Source organism: Bubalus kerabau, chromosome 22 (assembly GCF_029407905.1).
Source record: "Bubalus kerabau isolate K-KA32 ecotype Philippines breed swamp buffalo chromosome 22, PCC_UOA_SB_1v2, whole genome shotgun sequence".
Lineage (NCBI taxonomy): Eukaryota > Metazoa > Chordata > Mammalia > Artiodactyla > Bovidae > Bubalus > Bubalus kerabau.
The window spans coordinates 19,794,521-19,813,425 of NC_073645.1; the positions used below are offsets into that span (position 1 = coordinate 19,794,521).

At 42.6% G+C, this 18,905-nt stretch overlaps 1 protein-coding gene across 4 annotated transcripts in view; it reads left to right on the forward strand.

The window, feature by feature from the left end:
• The window catches only part of ENTPD1 (ectonucleoside triphosphate diphosphohydrolase 1), a 99,408-nt gene that overhangs the window by 48,869 nt on the left and 31,634 nt on the right, over positions 1–18,905 (forward strand). For all 4 annotated transcript variants that reach the window (XM_055560563.1, XM_055560566.1, XM_055560565.1 and 1 more), the window contains exon 2: positions 8,711–8,838. In XM_055560563.1, coding sequence (XP_055416538.1) covers positions 8,711–8,838 — 128 coding nt within the window. The remainder of the gene's footprint in view (positions 1–8,710; positions 8,839–18,905) is intronic.

An 18,905-nucleotide genomic window follows, 5' to 3' on the forward strand; every position in this document is an offset into this window, starting at 1 on the left:
TCCAGGTGACTTTTGGTTTGGAGGCCCCTCATAAGGATGTACTCTCAGCGAAGATTTAGCAGCTCTGAGCTACCAACGAGAACAGAAGGTATAGAGAAGATCTATCATGATATGGTTCTTACTCCTCCTGGAAGTGTCTTCCCAGCCCTGGTCTTGGCACAGGCTCTACTCTAGCAGAGCCAGGCTCTATCCAAACTTGACTGAGTGGTTGTCCTAAGAGCTGACTTCACTGGCGTGCCTCAGCACCTCACTACAAGAGGAAGAGATCTGCCACCTAAAAGACCACACCCTCCTTCCTCGGGGTCTTCAAAGGTCCCTGGTGGTCCCTTGTTTACCATGGTGCTGAATATAAATTATACCAATGATTAGAAAGAAGTCAGATCACTTAGAGCAAGACCAAACCCTCCCCAGAACCTGCAAAGCCCTGTGAGCAAGGCACCCAGTGACCCCACCCCTGACCCTCTCTTACTCTTTTCCCCTTCATTACTCTTCCAGCCGCACTGGCCTCATGCCCAGGTACTGTTCCACCCCTGGGCCTTTGTACATGCAGTTCCAGTTACCTTAAATGCTCTTGGCCAAGTGGTGTGCTTGCTGTCTCTTTGTCCCTATCACTTTGTTTTTTAAATTTTATTTTATTTTTAAACTTTACAATATTGTATTAGTTTTGCCAAATATCGAAATGAATCCGCCACAGGTATACACGTGTTCCCCATCCTGAACCCTCCTCCCTCCTCCCTCCCCATACCATCCCTCTGTGTCGTCCCAGTGCACCAGCCCCAAGCATCCAGTATCGTTTTTAATATCACTGTCTTAGGTCTTTCCTAATCACTCTGTTCTGACTCTTTACCTGCCTTTTCTCATTTCTCAGCGCTTATAATTATTAACATAGTATAAACTTTACTTGTTTTATTTTTTCAAAGTAGAATATAAGCACCATGAAATGGAAACATTTGTTTTGTTCACTGCTGTAACTCTAGCCCCAGGCAGGTCTAGTGGAGAGTGTAATGCATTGAATAAATAATTGTTGACTGACTAATAGAACAATGAATGAAATAACAACTACAGAACTCCCAAACCAAAATAGGCCAATCCGTTAAATATCTAGAGGTAAGCACATGAAGAGAGGAGTACAGGAACCATTGAGCTTTGAAGCATATGGAGGGAAGCATAGCCTCCTATTGAGCTTGAGTTTGAACGTGACAAGGAAAAAGATTTGGTGGAGAAAGAGGGGAATAGAATTCCAGCTGAAGGAAATCTCATGTTGAAAAATATCAGCATCCAAAATTCATTTATTCATTCAACTAGGACTATAGCGATGAACAAACCAGAAAAAAGTCATGGCACTTAGGGAGCATACAGTCTAGTGGTCGTAATGTCAGGCAGTATGATCTTGGACACACACATCTGCTTATTGGAATGGTGAGATGCGAAGCGCTTAAATTTCTAGAGGGCTGGGTAGACAGTGAGGCTTTCATCTGGCAATCAGAAGGAAACTACCTTCATTCTTAATCAGGAAGAGCCCTGGGAATATCAGTTATGGAGGAATTCTGCAGGTGCATGAAGGATAGATTCTGATAGGAAAAAGAATTAGGGAGATGCCAGAAAGGGCTATTATAGAGAAGAGGTGGTGATTGGAACAGAGGGATGGATGTTGCCATAGAAGAGGTTGAGTCTAAGGGACCTGGAATGAAGCAGCTGAGAAAGGATCTTAAAGCCCCTGAATGTGAGAACAATCTAAGTATGTGTCACCAAGAACCCCCCGATGGAGAGGAAGGAGGATGGCAGAGAGGGGGCAGAGACTCTAGGAGCTGGAGAAATGGCAAAGTCAGATTAGGACCAGTCCCCTGAGCTTCAGTGACTGTCCCATCACTGTGCTGTGTGAACACAGGAAGGGACCACAGCACTCCACTGATGTTTACTCTCCAGTGCTTGTCTGTATTGGCTGTTTTGTTCTCTGTATGACAAGCCAAGCTTGGTCTGGATGTAACCCATCAGAAATTGGAAACAATTTGAATCTAATGCGTCACAGTGAATCTGCAGAGCAAAACTTCTGGGTTTTTGTTTTTGCCTAAAATCCACCACATCTGCCAACACCCCAATCTTTCTTATTAATAGAGTGAAATTTTAAGATAAAACATCTTTGGTATCATAAAGTAGAGAAGCTGGGATTTCTCTGTATTGCAGAATTTTGACTAAGGACAAATTACATAATTTTAATCTTTAATAGGATGCCAGCTCTGGATGTCATGATAACTGTTTCTGTCAGAGTTAAAAAGAATCAGCTTTTTTGCCTCTGATGTAGCTAATTGGCTTGAAATCAGCCTGTTTTGTCAAAGCTTGGGTTTCCTTCAGTTTTGTCTCTGTCAAGTGAAGAATTGACATTTCTACCTGGCTCTTAGCTCAAACAGAGAAAGTTTCTCATTCGTCCTGTGATAGGAAGGGAATAAGAGGGCAGGGGCAGTCTTGAGTTCCTTAGGATAGTGGGAAAATTCAAAGCAATATAACACTTCATCATTAAGATATTTTTGGTAAAAATGTTTCTTGAAATTGTTTTTTAAAATATAATTTCACATTGTATGATACAAACCACATTTCTGTTATCCACAAGGGAAATGAAGAGCTTTTCATGGAGATACAGTCATTGTGAATTTTCCGTAATAGAACTTGACTATAGCAGACATGACATCTGAAAGAGCTCTGGGGCCTAGGAAGAAGGGCAAGTTACTAAAGTGGTTCCCTTTTATGAATATGTCTTAGAAAAGTTCACCTCTGGACCCCCATGTCTGTTGTTTTGCTCAGTCTGTTTAGTTGTGTCTGACTCTTTGCGACTCCATGGACTGTACCCTGTCAGGCTCCTCTGTCCATGGGATTCTCCGGGCAAGAATACTTGCGTGAGTTGCCATTTCCTTCTCCAGGGGATCTTTCCGATCCAGGGATCAAATCTGTGTCTCCTGCATCTCTTGCATTGCACATGAATTCTTTACTGTGCTGAACCACCTGGGAAGCCCCCACATCTGGTACCACTTCCTAAGAAGAACCTGGCTTCCTCCCAAGTGATAATGATTTTTGAAAACTATCTGCATAGTTCATAGAAAGCATAGTATTTTAATTATTCCTCTCTAAGTAACTTAGTTCACATGAAAAAGTCATTATTTTTTTGATAATACAGCTTTTGAAAAATTCCTAAATTTCCTCTCTGATTTAAGTTCTTTTTGTTATCATATCTTTGATAAGACGAATGTGATGAAAGACTTGAGTATATTCTAATCATATGGATATCACTGCAAAGGCTGGGCAAATGTGGGAAAGTATACTTTCTTTTAAAAATTATTTTTTATTGAAGTATAGTTGATTTACAGTGTTGTGCTAATTTCTGCTGTACAGCAAGGTGACTTAGTTATACAATATATACTTTTTTGTTTTAAATATTCTTTTCCAGTATGGTTTATCCCAGGAGACTAGATATGGTTCCCTGCGCTATACAATAGGACCCTGTTGTTATCGATTCTAGATGTGACAGTTTGCTTCTACTAACCCCAAATTCCCAAACTGTCGCTGTCCTCTCACCCCTCCTCCTTGAAACCACAAGTCTGTTCTCTGTGAGTCTGTTTATGTTTTGTAGATAGGTTCATTTCTGCCATATTTTATATTCCACTTGTAAGTGATATCATATGGTATTAGTCTTTCTCTTTCTTCCTTACTTAGTAAGATAATCTCTAATTCTATTCATGTTGCTGTAAATGGCATTGTTTTGTTCTTTTTTATGGCTCAGTAATATTCCATTATATATACCACATCTTCATTATCCATTCATCTATTGATGGACATTTAGGTTGCTTCCACATCTTGGCTATTGTAAATAGTGCTGCAGTGAATATTGGAGTGCATGTATCTTTTTGAAATGTGGTTTTCTCAGGATATATGCCCAGGAGTAGGATTGTGGGATCCTCAGTTCAGTTCAGTTCAGTCACTCAGTTGTGTTCGACTCTTTGTGACCCCGTGGAATGCAGCATGCCAGGCCTCCCTGTTCATCACCAACTCCCAGAGATTACTCAAACTCATGCCCATCGAGTCGGTAATGCCATCCAGCCATCTCATCCTCTGTTGTCCCCTTCTCCTCTTGCCTTCAATCTTTCCCAGCATAAGGGTCTTTTCAAATGAGTCAGCTCTTCGCATCAAGTGGCCAAAATATTGGTGTTTCAGCTTCAACATCAGTCCTTCCAAAGAATATTCAGGACTGATTTACTTTAGGATGGACTGGTTGGATCTCCTTCCAGTCCAAGGGACTCTCAAAAGAGTCTTCTCCAACACCACAGTTCAAAAGCATCAGTTCTTCAGTGCTCAGCTTTCTATATAGTCCAACTCTTACATCCATATATGACTACTGGAAAAAACATAGCTTTGACTAGATAGACCTTTGTTGGCAAAGTAATGTCTCTGCTTTTTAATATGCTGTCTAGGTTGGTCATAACTTTCCTTCCAAGGAGTAAGTGTCTTTTAATTTCATGGCTGCAGTCACCATCTGCAGTGATTTTGGAGCCCAGAAAAATAAAGTCAGCCACTGTTTCCACTGTTTCCCCATCTATTTGCCATGAAGTGATGGAGCCAGATGCCATGAGCTTAGTTTTCTGAATGTTGAGCTTTGAGCCAACTTTTTCACTCTCCTCTTTCACTTTCATCAAGAGGCTCTTTAGTTCTTCTTCACTTTCTGCCATAAGGGTGGTGTCATCTGCATATCTGAGGTTATTGATATTTCTCCCAGCAGTCTTGATTCCAGCTTGTGCTTCCTCCAGCCCAGTGTTTCTCATGATGTACTCTGCATATGAGTTAAATAAGCAGGGTGGCAACATACAGACTTGATGTGTTTCTTTTCTTATTTGGAACCAGTCTGTTGTTCCATGTCCAGTTCTAACTGTTGCTTCCTGACCTGCATACAGACTTCTCAGGAGGCAGGTCAGGTGGTCTGGTATTCCCATCTCTTTCAGAATTTTCCACAGTTTCTTGTGATCCACACAGTCAAAGGCTTTGGCATAGTCAATAAAACAGAAGTAGATATTTTTCTGGAACTCTCTTGCTTTTTTGATGATCCAGCGGATGTTGGCAATTTGATCTCTGGTTCCTCTGCCTTTTCTAAAACCAGCTTGAACATCAGGAAGTTCACGGTTCACATATTGCTGAAGCCTGGCTTGGAGAATTTTGAGCATTTCTTTACTAGCGTGTGAGATGAGTGCAGTTGCGCGGTAGTTTGAACATTCTTTGGCATTGCCTTTCTTTGGGATTGGAATGAAAACTGACCTTTTCCAGTCCTGTGGCCACTGCTGAGTTTTCCAAATTTGCTGACATATTGAGTTCAGCACTTTCATTGCATCATCTTTTAGGATTTGAAATAGCTCAACTGGAATTCCATCACCTCCACTAGCTTTGTTTGTAGTGATGCTTCCTAAGGCCCACTTGACTTCACATTCCAGGATGTCTGGCTCTAGGTGAGTGATCACACCATCATGATTATCTGGGTTGTGAAGACCTTTTTTGTACACTTCTATGTATTCCTGCCACTTCTTCTTAATACCTTCTGCTTCTTTTTGGTCCATACCATTTCTGTCCTTTATTGAGCCCATCTTTGTGTGAAATGTTCCCTTGGTATCTCTAATTTTCTTGAAGAGATCTCTAGTCTTTCCCATTCTATTGTTTTCCTCTATTTCTTTGCACTGATCATTGAGGAAGGCTTTCTTTTCTCTCCTTCCTATTTTTTGGAACTCTGCATTCAAATGGGTGTATCTTTCCTTTTCTCCTTTGTTTTGTCTTCTCTTCTTTCCACAGCTATTTGTAAGGCCTCCTCAGACAGCCATTTTGCTTTCTTGCATTTCTTTTTCTTGGGGATGGTCTTGCTCCCTGTGTAATTCTATTTTTATTTTTCTGCAGAACCTCCATACTGTTCTCCATAGTCACTGCACCAAGTCATATTTCCACCCACAGTGTAGGAGGGTTCCCTGGAAAAGTACACTTTCAACTGTTCAGTGATAATAATGATAGTAAATATTCTCATTTTAAAAAGGAAGAAACAGAGTCACTTCAAGCTATTTTCCATCTCAGGGCTTTTTTCAGCTTGTGCCTCCTCTTCTTGAAATGTTATTTCTCCTTCTCATAACTGGTGTTTTCTCTCCTTTAAGGCCTAAGCTTAAATGTCATCTTCTCAGAGAACCTTTCCTGACCCTTAGTCTCATCTCCCCACCCCAACTCTGCTGCAAGTCACTCTATAACATTTATTGGTTTGAATTTCTCCTCCACACTTTTCATGACCTCAAGTCCTTATCTGCAGACTTCTTTTCTGACTTATCTGGGCTTCCCTGGTGGCTCAGATGGTAAAGCGTCTGCCTACAATGCGGGAGACCCGGGTTCGATCCCTGGGTCGGGAAGATCCTCTGGAGAAGGCAATGGCACCCCACTCCAGTACTCTTGCCTGGAAAATCCCACAGACGGAGGAGCCTGGTAGGCTACAGTCTATGGGGTCGCAAAGAGTTGGACACGACTGAGCAACTTCACTCACTCATCTTCCCAACTAGATGCCATTCCAATGAGCAGGGACCTTTTTGGTCATTTTCATTGGATTAGCACCCAAATTGATGAAAGGAAAATGAAATAATCAAAATTGTCATATTTACAGAAACAAAAGTATAGGTAGACCTTTTGAACAGTCTGAGGGAGTATTCACAATTCTGTTATAGTAGAATTATTGTTGCAGTGTGCAATTTTTAGATTAGATTTGTAAGTTTTCATCTAAAACACATGCTGCTTATAAGCTGTGTTTGTCAATATCACCACTTTGGGAACCAAGATAGGTAAAATTAGCTAAGGGGCTCTTTTCCAGATTCCGCAGCCCTGGCAGCAAAAAGGACATTCCTGTCACAGTTGTATCAGGATGTTTTAGCTTCAAGGTATTTAAATCATCACTCTAATTGGATCAAAGCTTGAGTCTCATGAGAGGATCAGATCAGGATAAGTTGTTTCAGCAGCTCAAAATGCTTCAAGAACTCAAATTCTTTCCATCTCTCTGCTCTACCATCATTGGCTGGACCATGTCTGACAAAGAAGAGAGAATGCTTCCTTTCTTTTCCTAAACTTGCCCCAGCAGTCTTCCTCCAGGGTCTCACAGGCTGTTTTGGGGGTATATGCCCACTGTTGAACCAGTTACTGGAGAGGGAAGGAGATTATGCAGAACAGTCAGCCCCTTCCCAGAAGGTGTATGGGCAGCTTAGGGGAGGGCAGGCATCTGAACAAAACTGAGATTCCTTTGGGAAGTGAGGAGGGGGACATTTAATTTACTATGTATTTCATTCATTGTTCCTTTGTTTGGAAGAAATAGACAATGGTGTTGCTAAAACTTTCCCCCCTAAGTTTTGTACTGTTTGGCTTGATGGAAACAGACTGATTCAAAGTTCTAGAGGTAGATGCAGACTGGAGACCCAAGCAATTACCACCCTTTGGATTAAGTCCAAGCTTGTGCTCACGAGCTCAAGGAGAAGCTCCTGTGTTGGCATAGCTGCCGCTGCTGAGCAAGAGAGAAAGAGGAGGAGGGGACTCAAGTTCCTCTTTCAGTTGCTTCAATCCCTTGCCTTCTCTCTTAGAGAAGTGCAAACTATTTTGGAGAGCCCATCTCATTGCCACATGCTTTTTTTTTTTTTTTTCTTTTATGCGACCCTGTCCTTCTTCCCCAAAGGCTTAGGAAAAGGTTTGGGAATAGTTTGGGAAGCTAGAGTGGAAGGATGAGAGTGGAGGGAATGGGCTAACCATCCCATTTCCTATTCACCACTGCCACAGCCTCTGTTTATCCTGATCAAAGTAAATTTGCCTTTTATAGAATTCTCCTTCTGGAACTTTTTTACATCCTGTGATGATGAAAGTATCTACAGGATAGATAAAATAGTACAAATGATGAAATGTTTAAAACTCCACAGCCCCTATGTTATTACCTACAGTTATTTAACAGGTAAGGGTGGTTGAAGTTGAAGGTCAAGCCAGGATATGTCATGAAGCAAAGGGACTTTGATGTTTGTTTGGTGATACATTCTGAATACTTTTTAATATTGTACTCATATTTTGGTAGATTTTAAAAGTGAGGAAGGCCATCTTTGCTTTCTTTGTTTCTTTAACCTTGATAGATCTATGTGAAATAGTGAAGTAAAGTGAAGTCGTTCAGTCGTGTCCAACTTTTTGTGAGCCCATGGACTGTAGCCTATTAGGCTCCTCTGTCCATGGGATTTTCCAGGCAATAGTCCTGGAGTGGATTGCCATTTCCTTCTCCAGGGGATCTTCCCAACCCAGGAATAGAACCTGGGTCTCCTGCATTGTAGACATACGCTTTACCGTCTGAGCCACCAGGGAAGTCCATATAGATAGATCTATATGACCTAGTAAACAAGCTGCCAGTTTGGGATTTTTCCTTCTTATCTTGTATCTCATCATTGACCTAATTCTGCCCATTCTTCTTACCACAGCCACTAACTCAGTTTTGGCCCTCATCACAGTACAAACACATACTTATGTTTTTTAACTTTTACCCAATTACTCTGCAAGTGCCTCTTGGATAAAGATCACCTTTTATCTGTCTTTGCTGTCTCCAGAAAGCCAGCACAAGGCCGTACAGAAAGGGGAGGAAAATCAATGTCTGTTCATTTCTTATTGATGTTTTCTCTTCTTCTTTTGATTTTAGAATCTGAACTGAAGGTATTTTGCTCTAAAAACATACTGAGCATCCTTGGTTTCTCCTGCATCATCGCTGTGATAGCGTTGCTCGCTCTGGGGCTGACCCAGAACAAAGCACTGCCAGAAAATGTTAAGGTAACTCAAACCCGTGTGTGTGTGTGTGTGTGTGTGTACATATGTTTTAGGGTCCCTGGATGGGGCAGAGGGAAAGGGAAGTTATGGTAAATCAAAGAAGTAGGAGTTGAGGTTCTGGAAGCCAGGAGCAAGTCAGTCTCCATTGAACTAGGTGAGTAAAATGGTAGCGGATGCTTATTCTGGAGGAGAGAATGCCTTGGATCAATTAGGGATGGAAAGACAATTGTCTTTACGATTGTTCAGCAAACTGATTAAATCAGTATTCTAACAGAGACAAATGCTTTATTCACCACATCCAGATCTGTGATATATTGTGTTGGTTTCCATAACTCTAGTACTATCTCTACTTCCTACTCTTTGTTTCCTTGTGGAAAGAGTGAACTCTTTGTTTACTGAACACTGCATTCTTTGTTCTTACTCCATTATTATCACTATCACCAGAATAATAAACTTTACTAGACAGCTTTGTATAAAGCACTTTGGAAGTCAAAGAGTCTGGAGAATACTTGTTCCTCATCTCTAAAATATTAAGAAGAAATCAATTTAAAGGTCAATTTTTAAAAAGCCCCTGGAGACCACATACATGTATTGAATATAGTAATTTGAAATGAATTCATGGATGTATAGATTTCTTGTGAAATCTCCACATTTGAAGAGCTTGTATGTGTGTGTGTGTGTGTGTATCATTAAAAATAATTAAGGTCATTAACTCTGCTGTGATTTATTTCTGCTTCCTTTCAAATTCATCAAAGTTCAATTTCAGAGACATGAGTACTTCACTAATACCTTGTAATATGTTCATTATTTAAGTCATTAATTTAAAAGCATACAGTAAGTTTAAGTTTTTATTGTAAATACATTGATTTTAAACTTTCATTTGAATTATAGTTAATAAATCTTCAAGGCCCCAGAGACCAGTGTGCTAATAACCACATACATTTGTGTGGGCAGTGACATATCCATGGAAGCCCTGAAATGCATATGCAAAAGTATATGTATTTTTGCATTTGAATATACTAAATTTTGAGCCTGGAAAGATGGGTGCATATGCCAGGCCTCTGAAACTATTGCCGCTTACTCAAATCATTTGCTCTATAGCAGAGGCCTGGATGTTACATTGGCATCTGTTTGCCACACACATTCAACCCAGTGGGGCTATGCACAGCAGTCTCTTTGTCAGCACTGAAGGCTGATACCATCTCACTGTCAATGGTCTCTTGACTTTAAATATTCAGTGATGCTGGCTCTCTTGGCTAAACTTCACTCACAATTGAAGTCTCATGACATTTTGGTTTTGCTATTTGTTTACCAGCTCCGAAAGTATGTAATTGCCTTCTTGATTTGACCTTTTTATATGTTCATTATTGCATCATTGGTGAGGGAGATGGCTTAGGAGGCAAATCCATGACAGACTTAGACTCTGTGTTCTCTGAATACTTGTGGTCATGATGACTTTTTGTCTTTCATGATGGTTGTCTTCAAGACTGTTGTGATTCTGTGTTATTGTGTTGGCCTGGAAAAATGGAACAAGGTCTTTGCATCTAAAGTGAATCTTTATAGTAGTATGATTGGCCCGATCCCACTAGGACCCTCTGAAGAGCTGTGGAGAAAGCACTTCTGAATTACTGCTCTAGGGGTTTATCCCTGGGTTCTCATCCCTGTTGGTCAAGGGTTGCCCCAGAGGTTAGCTCCTTGGCACTTCCAGGTTGGCGCATATGTCAGAGGGGCTGTGTGGGACTATGAGGTGGTAGGAGAGAAGACCCTGTGAAGAAATAGAGAGATAAGATGCAGGTTGAGCTAGAAAAATGCTGGTCAAAAAACATGAAGTGGCCACCAAAGTTATCTGAAGCATCACTGTTCTGACACGCTTTTGTAGGAGAGAGAGTCATTTGTACACATAGTTTCAGAACAATACAGACATGTGAGTAAGGAGGTAGGTGTAGTGCTCCAGCTGCCCAGAGGAAGGAGGCACCAGTTGTGCCTGGCCATGTGAAGACTTCACGGAGGAGGTGGCCTTGGGGCCAAGTAATGAAGAACACTAAGGAGTTTGACAGGAGGTGAGCTAGGACATTTTCTGGACAAAGACCATACCATTTGTTGCAGAGGGGCAGCTGAAAATAAACAGATGATCCTGGAGAATCACCAACAGTTCATCATGGCTAGAATATTGAACACAGGGCAGGAAGGAATGGTGGGAGAGGAGACTGCAATCTGAGTATGCCTAGCTCAGTGATGGATATCTCATTCAGCTGTAGCAGTGCTCAAGATTGGCTCCGTATTAAAAGCTCCTGGGGAGCTTTTTAAAAATACTCATTTCTGGACTCTACCCTGGGTCAATTAGAATCTTTGGGGGTGAAGCGCAGGCATTGGTATGTTTTAGAACCTTCCCAGGTGATTTTAATGAGCAGTCATGCTTGTCAACCACTGCTTAGATTTCAAACAGGGTGTGTGCATGCGTGCTCAGTCATGTCTGCCTCTTTGCAACCCATGGACTGTAGCCTTACAGACTCCTCTGTCCATGGAATTCTCCAGGAAGAATATTGCAGTGGGTTGCCATGCCCTCCTCTAGGAAATCTTCCCAAGCCAGGGATAGAACCCGCATCTCTTGTGTCTCCTGTGTTGGCGGACAGATTCTTTACCATTGAGCTACCTGGGAAGCAAACAGGGAGGTGGGGCACAGATTGTGTTTCTGAGATTCTTCTTGGCTGGAGAGCAGATTAGAAGAGGAGAGAGCAGGTAGGATATTCCTGACATTGTGTACACAAGGCAGATTAGGCTGGAACTAAGGCATTGCCATGAAATTAAGTTATTAAGGATATACTGTGAGAGACACTGAGGTCCACCAGATCTTAGTGATTAGATTCCTTTCAGTTCAGTTCAGTCTCTCAGTCATGTCGGACTCTTTGCAACCCCATTGGACTGCAAAATGCCAGGCTTCCCTATCCATCACCAACTCCTGGAGCTTGCTAAAACTCATATCCATCAAGTCAGTGATGCCATCCAACCATCTCATCCTCTGTCGTCCCCTTTTCCTCCTGCCTTCATTCTTTCCCAGCATCAGGGTCTTTTCTAGTGAGTCAGTCCTTTGCATCAGGTGGCCAAAGTATTGGAGTTTCAGCTTCAGCATCAGTCCTTCCAATGGATATTTGGGACTGATTTCCTTTAGGATGGACTGGTTGGAGCTCCTTGCTGTCCAAGGGACTCTCAAGAGTCTTCTTCAACACCACAGTTCAAAAGCATCAATTCTTCAGCACTCAGCTTTTTTTTATAGTCCAACCCTCACATCCATACATGACTACTGGAAAAACCATAGCTTTGACTAGATGGACCTTTGTTGGCAAAGTAATGTCTCTGCTTTTTAATATGCTGTCTAGGTTGGTCATAGCTTTTCTTCCAAGGAGTAAGTGTCTTTTAATTTCATGGCTGCAGTCACCATCTGCAGTTATTTTGGAGCCCCCCAAAATAAAGTCTATCACTGTTTCCACTGTTTCCCCATCTATTTGCCATGAAGTGATAGGATTGGATACCATGATCTTAGTTTTTCGAATATTGAGTTTTAAGCCAACTTTTTCACTCTCCTCTTTCATTTTCATCAAGAGGCTCTTTGATTCTTCTTTGCTTTCTGCCATAAGGATGGTGTCATCTGCATATCTGAGGTTATTGATATTTCTCCTGGCAATCTTGATTCCAGCTTGTACTTCATCCAAGCATGATGTACTCTGCATATAAGTTAAATAATCAGGGTGACAAGTAGCCTTGACATACTCCTTTCCCAATTTATTTATTTATAATTATCTATCATTAGATTCCTTAGAGGACCTTTTAATATAAAGATGGAACACCTTGGATGTCATGTTGAGAACAATCTCTCCATGCTTCTGTTTAAAGAGGGTGGTGGCCATATGCTTCTGAACGGGAAGGCTTTTGGCTGTCTCTACACATTTCCTGACTCTTCATCCCTGTCTGATTGTGGGGATCATTGATTCTGTCTGCTTGGAGTGCAACACAGCAGGGGCCATGGATTCACATCAACTAGGTTTAAACCTCAGCTCTGCTCTTATAGAGATAGGACATAACTTCTCTGAGCCTCAGTTTCTCCATTTGTAAGACAGAGCTGATCACTGATATCTTGTAGATTACTGTAGGAATTGAGTGGGATAAAGTAAACTCAGTGTGGAGTGCAGAACAGGATGCTGGCCCACCACACACCCTTGTTGTTGGTAACTTATGTGTTATCATTATCATCTTTGCAGCCTGTCTGCCTGGTGACAAGTCACCACTTACCTTTTTCCCTGCCTCTTCCCATCTGACTCGCCCTCTTCTAGCCCAGTTCAGGTTAGCCCTCCAGTTCCAAAGATCCAGTCTTGTCATCTTCCTGCCTGATCCACTTTGGGTTCAGCCTGGTTGGAAAGTGGTTGCCTCATGCCTGACCATATCTCACAAAACACAAGAACTCTCTTTTGTACTGATGGCCTTACTTGCCCAGCCACCCAGGTTGTAAGCATTCTGAGGCAAGGACTGGGTTTCATTCATCTTTGTATATATCAATATTTTTTTAACCTTTCACTCCATCCATTCACTTAATAAATAATCATTGACCATCTACTCTGCTTTAGGCCCTAGGAATACAGCAGTGAGCAAGACTGGCCAGGTCCTGATCCTCATGAAGGTATAGTCTAGTGGAAGAGACAATCATTAACTGAACTGTCAACAGAATAAATGTTAAATTACGGCCAGCACAGCATCTCACTGGGGTGGTCTCACAGAAGTTTGCTGACTCAGTGAGTAGAGTGGGCTCCCTGCTTGGATGTGAAGGGATGTGAAGAAGGACAGCAGAATTTGTCTTGTGGGAGGCAGGCCTCTGCCTCAGGATGCCCTCTGGGTCCTGGCTCCCCATTCTCATTCCCAGAGCCTACATAATTCAGACCTCCAGCGTGTAGAGCCCAGGAATTCACACACGTAACAGGCATCCTGGGCCGTTCTCATGACATTAAAGTCTGGGAACTGCTGCTGGGTAAATTTGCAGTGACCACATTAAAACAAACAAACTTGGACCTTAATATACTGAAGAATCGTTAGCTGTACCTAAATGTCCCCTGGGAAAGTGTTTTTGTCCTGTGGACCTGGTGGGGAGGTAGCTTTGAGGTCTGTTTGGCTCACCACTTCCTAAATCGCTAGCTTGTCACCGAAGACTGGCAGTTAGCGACCTGTCAGGATATTGCTGCAGCACAAGCATTGCACATTCTGGCACACACAGGACCCCACAGGCTTCTCCCTAAGGCACCAAACTGACCTTGTCCAAAACCACACACCTTCATTAAAACTTGCCACTTCCCTGGAATGCTTGCTCAAGGCTCAGACAGCTTTGATTTCAACCCCAGATCTGCCATTTGCTAGCTTTGAGACTTCCGGCAAGCAAATTCTCTCCACACATCAGTTTCCTTATATGTAACATGGTGATAATAGCTACTTGGAAGATGGCTGTAAGGATTAAATGGAATGGGACTGCCAACTCACGTATCAGAATGCCCAGTGCATCAGAAACTCTCAGTGGAGACCAGCTGTCCCCACTGCTTTGGGGATGAGTTTAAGGAAAGGCCCTCAGCTCTTGGTGTGTTGTGGTCACTGAGCCGGTGCTCCCAAGGTTTCCAACTGCTGCTAACCTGTGCCGGGCATCTGCTTTTGTCACTGGGAACTAAGGTGCTATTTTTAGGACAGCGATTGCGATTTTATCTTTTTTTAATGGAGAATTTGGAAGAATTTGCATCAATTTTCAACCTCAAATACTCTTGGAAAATAACTATAGTATTTTCACTCCACTGGACTTAAAAACAAACAACAAAAACAAAGCAGCAACACCTGGAGATGAGAGGTGGTGATGGGTACACAATAGTATGAATGCACTTAGTGCCACACTGTACACTTAAAAATAGTTAACATGGCCAATTGTAGGTTCTGTGTATTTTACCACAATTAAAAAAATAAAAATAATAGACAACGAAACTGCAGTTTGTATTCAAGGTCTAGTAACTCCAGCGAAAGAAAAAAGAAAAGAAGAACATGGTCCCTAATTGTTTCCAGGTGCCGCCAGCATCACTGTAGCTAATGCAGACCTGATTTGTTTACAGAGCACTAGAGTCGTTCAAAAGGACAAGCTCTGTTTATTCTAAAGGGCTCACGGAAACAGAGCGATGAGGTTGTTGAAGTTACTGTTAAAACTACAGGGCTTTTAAGAAAGATTCTGAAGGACCAATATGTGTGAAGAAACCAAAAAAAAAAAAAAGTGAATTCACACTGTAGCCCATGTTACCTGACTTCTGGGGTTTTTGTTGTGGGGGAGGGTTGGAACTCAGCCCCATGGTATTACTTTATATTCGGAGAAGGCAATGGCACCCCACTCCAGTACTCTTGCCTGGAAAATCCCATGGATGGAGGAGCCTGGTAGGCTGCAGTCCATGGGGTCACTAAGAGTCGGGCACGACTGAGCGACTTCACTTTCACTTTTCACTTTCATGCATTGGAGAAGGAAATGGCAACCCACTCCAGTGTTCTTGCCTGGAGAATCCCAGGGACGGGGGCTGCCGTCTATGGGGTCGCACAGAGTTGGACACGACTGAAGCGACTTAGCAGCAAGACTGTGCATATTCATGTCTTTTAGGACTGGAAGGAGTTTAGGGACCATATAGTTCTAACTCCCCTCATTCATTCATGTGACTCAGCAATTGTCTGTTGAATTCCTTCTTTTTACTTAACACATAATAGGATCTACCGTGGTAGGTACTGGATATACCGTAGTAAGCAACACAGACCTGCCCTAACATGGCTTAGAATCTAACCGGGAAGACATATTAATCAACTAGTCACGTAAATATGTAATTACGCATTGTTATAAGTACTGTCTTTAGAGGAAAAACACAGGCACTCCGAGGCATGGATTAAGAGGGTAGATATGAATCTGAGAAGGTCAAACAGGGCTGGGTCTCAGGGCTCTTGGGGCCAAGGCTCTGGAACAGAAATCTCATGGCCAGTGGGGAACTGAGAGTACAATAGTATGAGGGCAGTTGTTTTCTGAGCAAGGAGAGGGTTGAACATCCCGGTTCTGCCAAGTCAAGGGTAGAAGTGTGTCATCTGATGTTCCAATTTTCTCTTTCTTTTCACATTGAAGGAGACTTACTCAGAAGCTGGGCTTATGACATTTGCAGAGGTAGAATTATTTCCATCCTAAGACAGGATCTTCCCCACCTCCACATGGCCTCTAGTCTCCCTGAGCTCAGGCTTAGTTGCTACCCCATCTCCGAATCTTCACCAAGGCTCCAACATTCGTGTCTCATGAACCAACACCCTCTTTCTAGACCACTGCTTCTATTCACTCAACATAGCTCATCAAGACTAATTATGATTGATAAAATCATGTACATGACCAAAAACTAGCTTAAGGTCAGGATTTACACAGTCTGATCGCAACTATATAAAAATTACCATGAATTGAAAAAGATCAGAAGGGAATAAAGGAACAGTGATGTCTAGTTGGTGAAATCATAAATGTCTTTTTTCCTTTTCTCTTAATTTTCTAGATGCTATTTAATAAACTTGTAGTACTTTTAAAAAATGAAGTAATATTGAAAATAATATTAAGAGGATGTCAGATCTCCAGCTCACTACTCAAATCTTTGATTTTTCTTTGATGTGAAGGACATACAGGCTTTTAGAAACATCTTAAATATGAGCTACAAAGAAACACTGGGTAGAGTGATAATGTGGCAAACATTTCACAAAGCATTTCTATAGGGTGGAGATTGTATTTAAAACATAATTCTGTTGTCACCAAGTCTGGGGGATGCCAGCTTAAACAAGGTTAAGCGGGTTTCTCCACTGTCAGACTTCTCTGAAGCAGTCACTACATAGTGGGTTCATGAGCCCAGGATGGGGAGCAAGCATCCCCCAAACTTCTGGGACGCTTTCTTCACCCAGGTCCTTGCAGGCTTAGTGCTTTGGAAAATGCTGGTGTGAGGAAAGAGAATAAAAGCTAGTGGCTCCCGGGGTTCTAGATCGGTCAGGTGAGGCATAACTATGTAAGTACCCATTCAAGTCAAACTGCTCTGGAAATGAACTGTGAAATTCATTTCAGTTAGGTGAAATGAACTTCTAACTCTATAATGAGCCAGCGATGAACAGCAAATGAATATGCTTTTAGTGTTGCAACAATGAAAGGCAAACGCCCCATATGTTCAAACGTAAGAATTTTCAGACAATCAAGATTTACCTATCCATAAGACAGCAAGCGATGCCAATTTTTTTTTTTTTCATCGTGCAATCCATTTTGGAAGACAAAAAACATTTAGTACAATTCAACAGTTTAGCTGCTATATATATAAGGTGAAATGTATACGTCAATTCCTGTGTTAAAGTCGCTCTACCCGCCCTTCTCAAGCACTTGTCAAATGAAATGTGGTGAAAGTTTTCGTTTCTCAACCACCTCACTGTGCAAGGCCTTGGTGAAACAGGCTGATAGGATCAAGCCCGGTCCCTCTGTTCTACTGGAAGAGTAACTTTCATGTCAACAGAGTAGACAGAATAGAACATCCTGCTTCCAGAATAAGGCTGCTTGCGCTGCTGCCTAACTAGCCTTTATCATGTACTTCTGTGGTTAGAACATTTTCTGGCAGGGAGAATTCAGGGACCCTGCTAGGCAAAAGCAGGGTTTTCTGCCGTGTAAGCCCTGAGGCTCTTTCTCCACACTGGGAGGTTTCCCATGGGTTCAAAGGCCCCAGACCTCAGTTAGATTCCTCTCTGTGCACAGAGGTCACCACCTCAAGCGATTCTTTGTTTGATCTCACTGCAGAGGCCTAGTTACAGAGGAGTCGGTGCTGTTTCTTTCTTCACCGTGCCCAAAACCAGCATGCAGACCCTTTTCTTTATAAGGGTGTAATGCTGGTCACCAAAGGGAAGTCCCACTGTGCAAAAGGGGGCAGATAACACTGTGGAGGTTATGCAAGGTCAGGGAGGCTCACACAGCAGGACAGTGGCACTCCCTGGTGGCAAAATGGAAGAAAATTCGACACCTCAATAAGCTTGACATTTAGCTCTCTGCAGTGGTTCAGGTACTCTTGCCTGGAAAACCCCATGGACGGAGGAGCCTGGTAGGCTGCGGTCCATGGGGTTGCGAAGAGTCAGGCACGACTGAGCGACTTCACTTTCACTTTTCACTTTCATGCATTGGAGAAGGAAATGGCAACCCACTCCAGTGTTCTTGCCTGGAGAATCCCAGGGACGGGGAGCCTGGTGGGCTGCCGTCTATGGGGTTGCAAAGAGTCCGACACGACTGAAGCGACTTAGCAGCAGCAGCAGCAGCAGCAGCAGCAGCAGCAGCAGCAGTGGTTCAGGGAAGTCAGTTAATTCTAATTCTTCTTTTCTCCCTGCAGGCTCTTAGGTTCTTCCCAGGTGATAAGACAATATGAGGCGATAGATGTAAAACAACTGCTGACTTAAGCAGTATCAAGGGGCAGACCACACTGTGAGGTCCGCAGCTCAGATGGGCAGCAAAGTGTGACTCAAGTGAGTGGCTGGCTCACACTTGAGAAGCGCCTCCATGGTTTCTCATCCTTTTCCTTTCCTTTCCCTTCTATTTACTTTGCTTCATGTTTCTTTCTAGGATAGGGGTGACAAATAAAAGGCACCCGAGCCACCATACTCTCGTCACAAGCCTGTGGCAGACACTGATAACCATGTCATTTATTTTCCTGATTAAACCCAGGGGTGTCACCAAAGATGAGTATTAATTGCTCAAAATGGGCATTGGGCAGTCTGCTTGTGTGCTAAGTTGCTTCAGTCTTGTCCAACTCTTTGTTACCCCATGGACTGTAGCCCACCAGCCTCCCCTGTCCATGATATTCTCCAGGCAAGAATACTGGAGTGGGTTGCCATGCTCTCCTCCAGGGGATCTTCCCAACCCAGGCACTGAATCCACATCTCATATCTCCTACATCGGCAGGTGGGTTCTTTACCACTAGTGCTACGTGGGAAGCCCGTTGGGCAATCTACTCCTGGGTAAATACCTGAAGTAAACG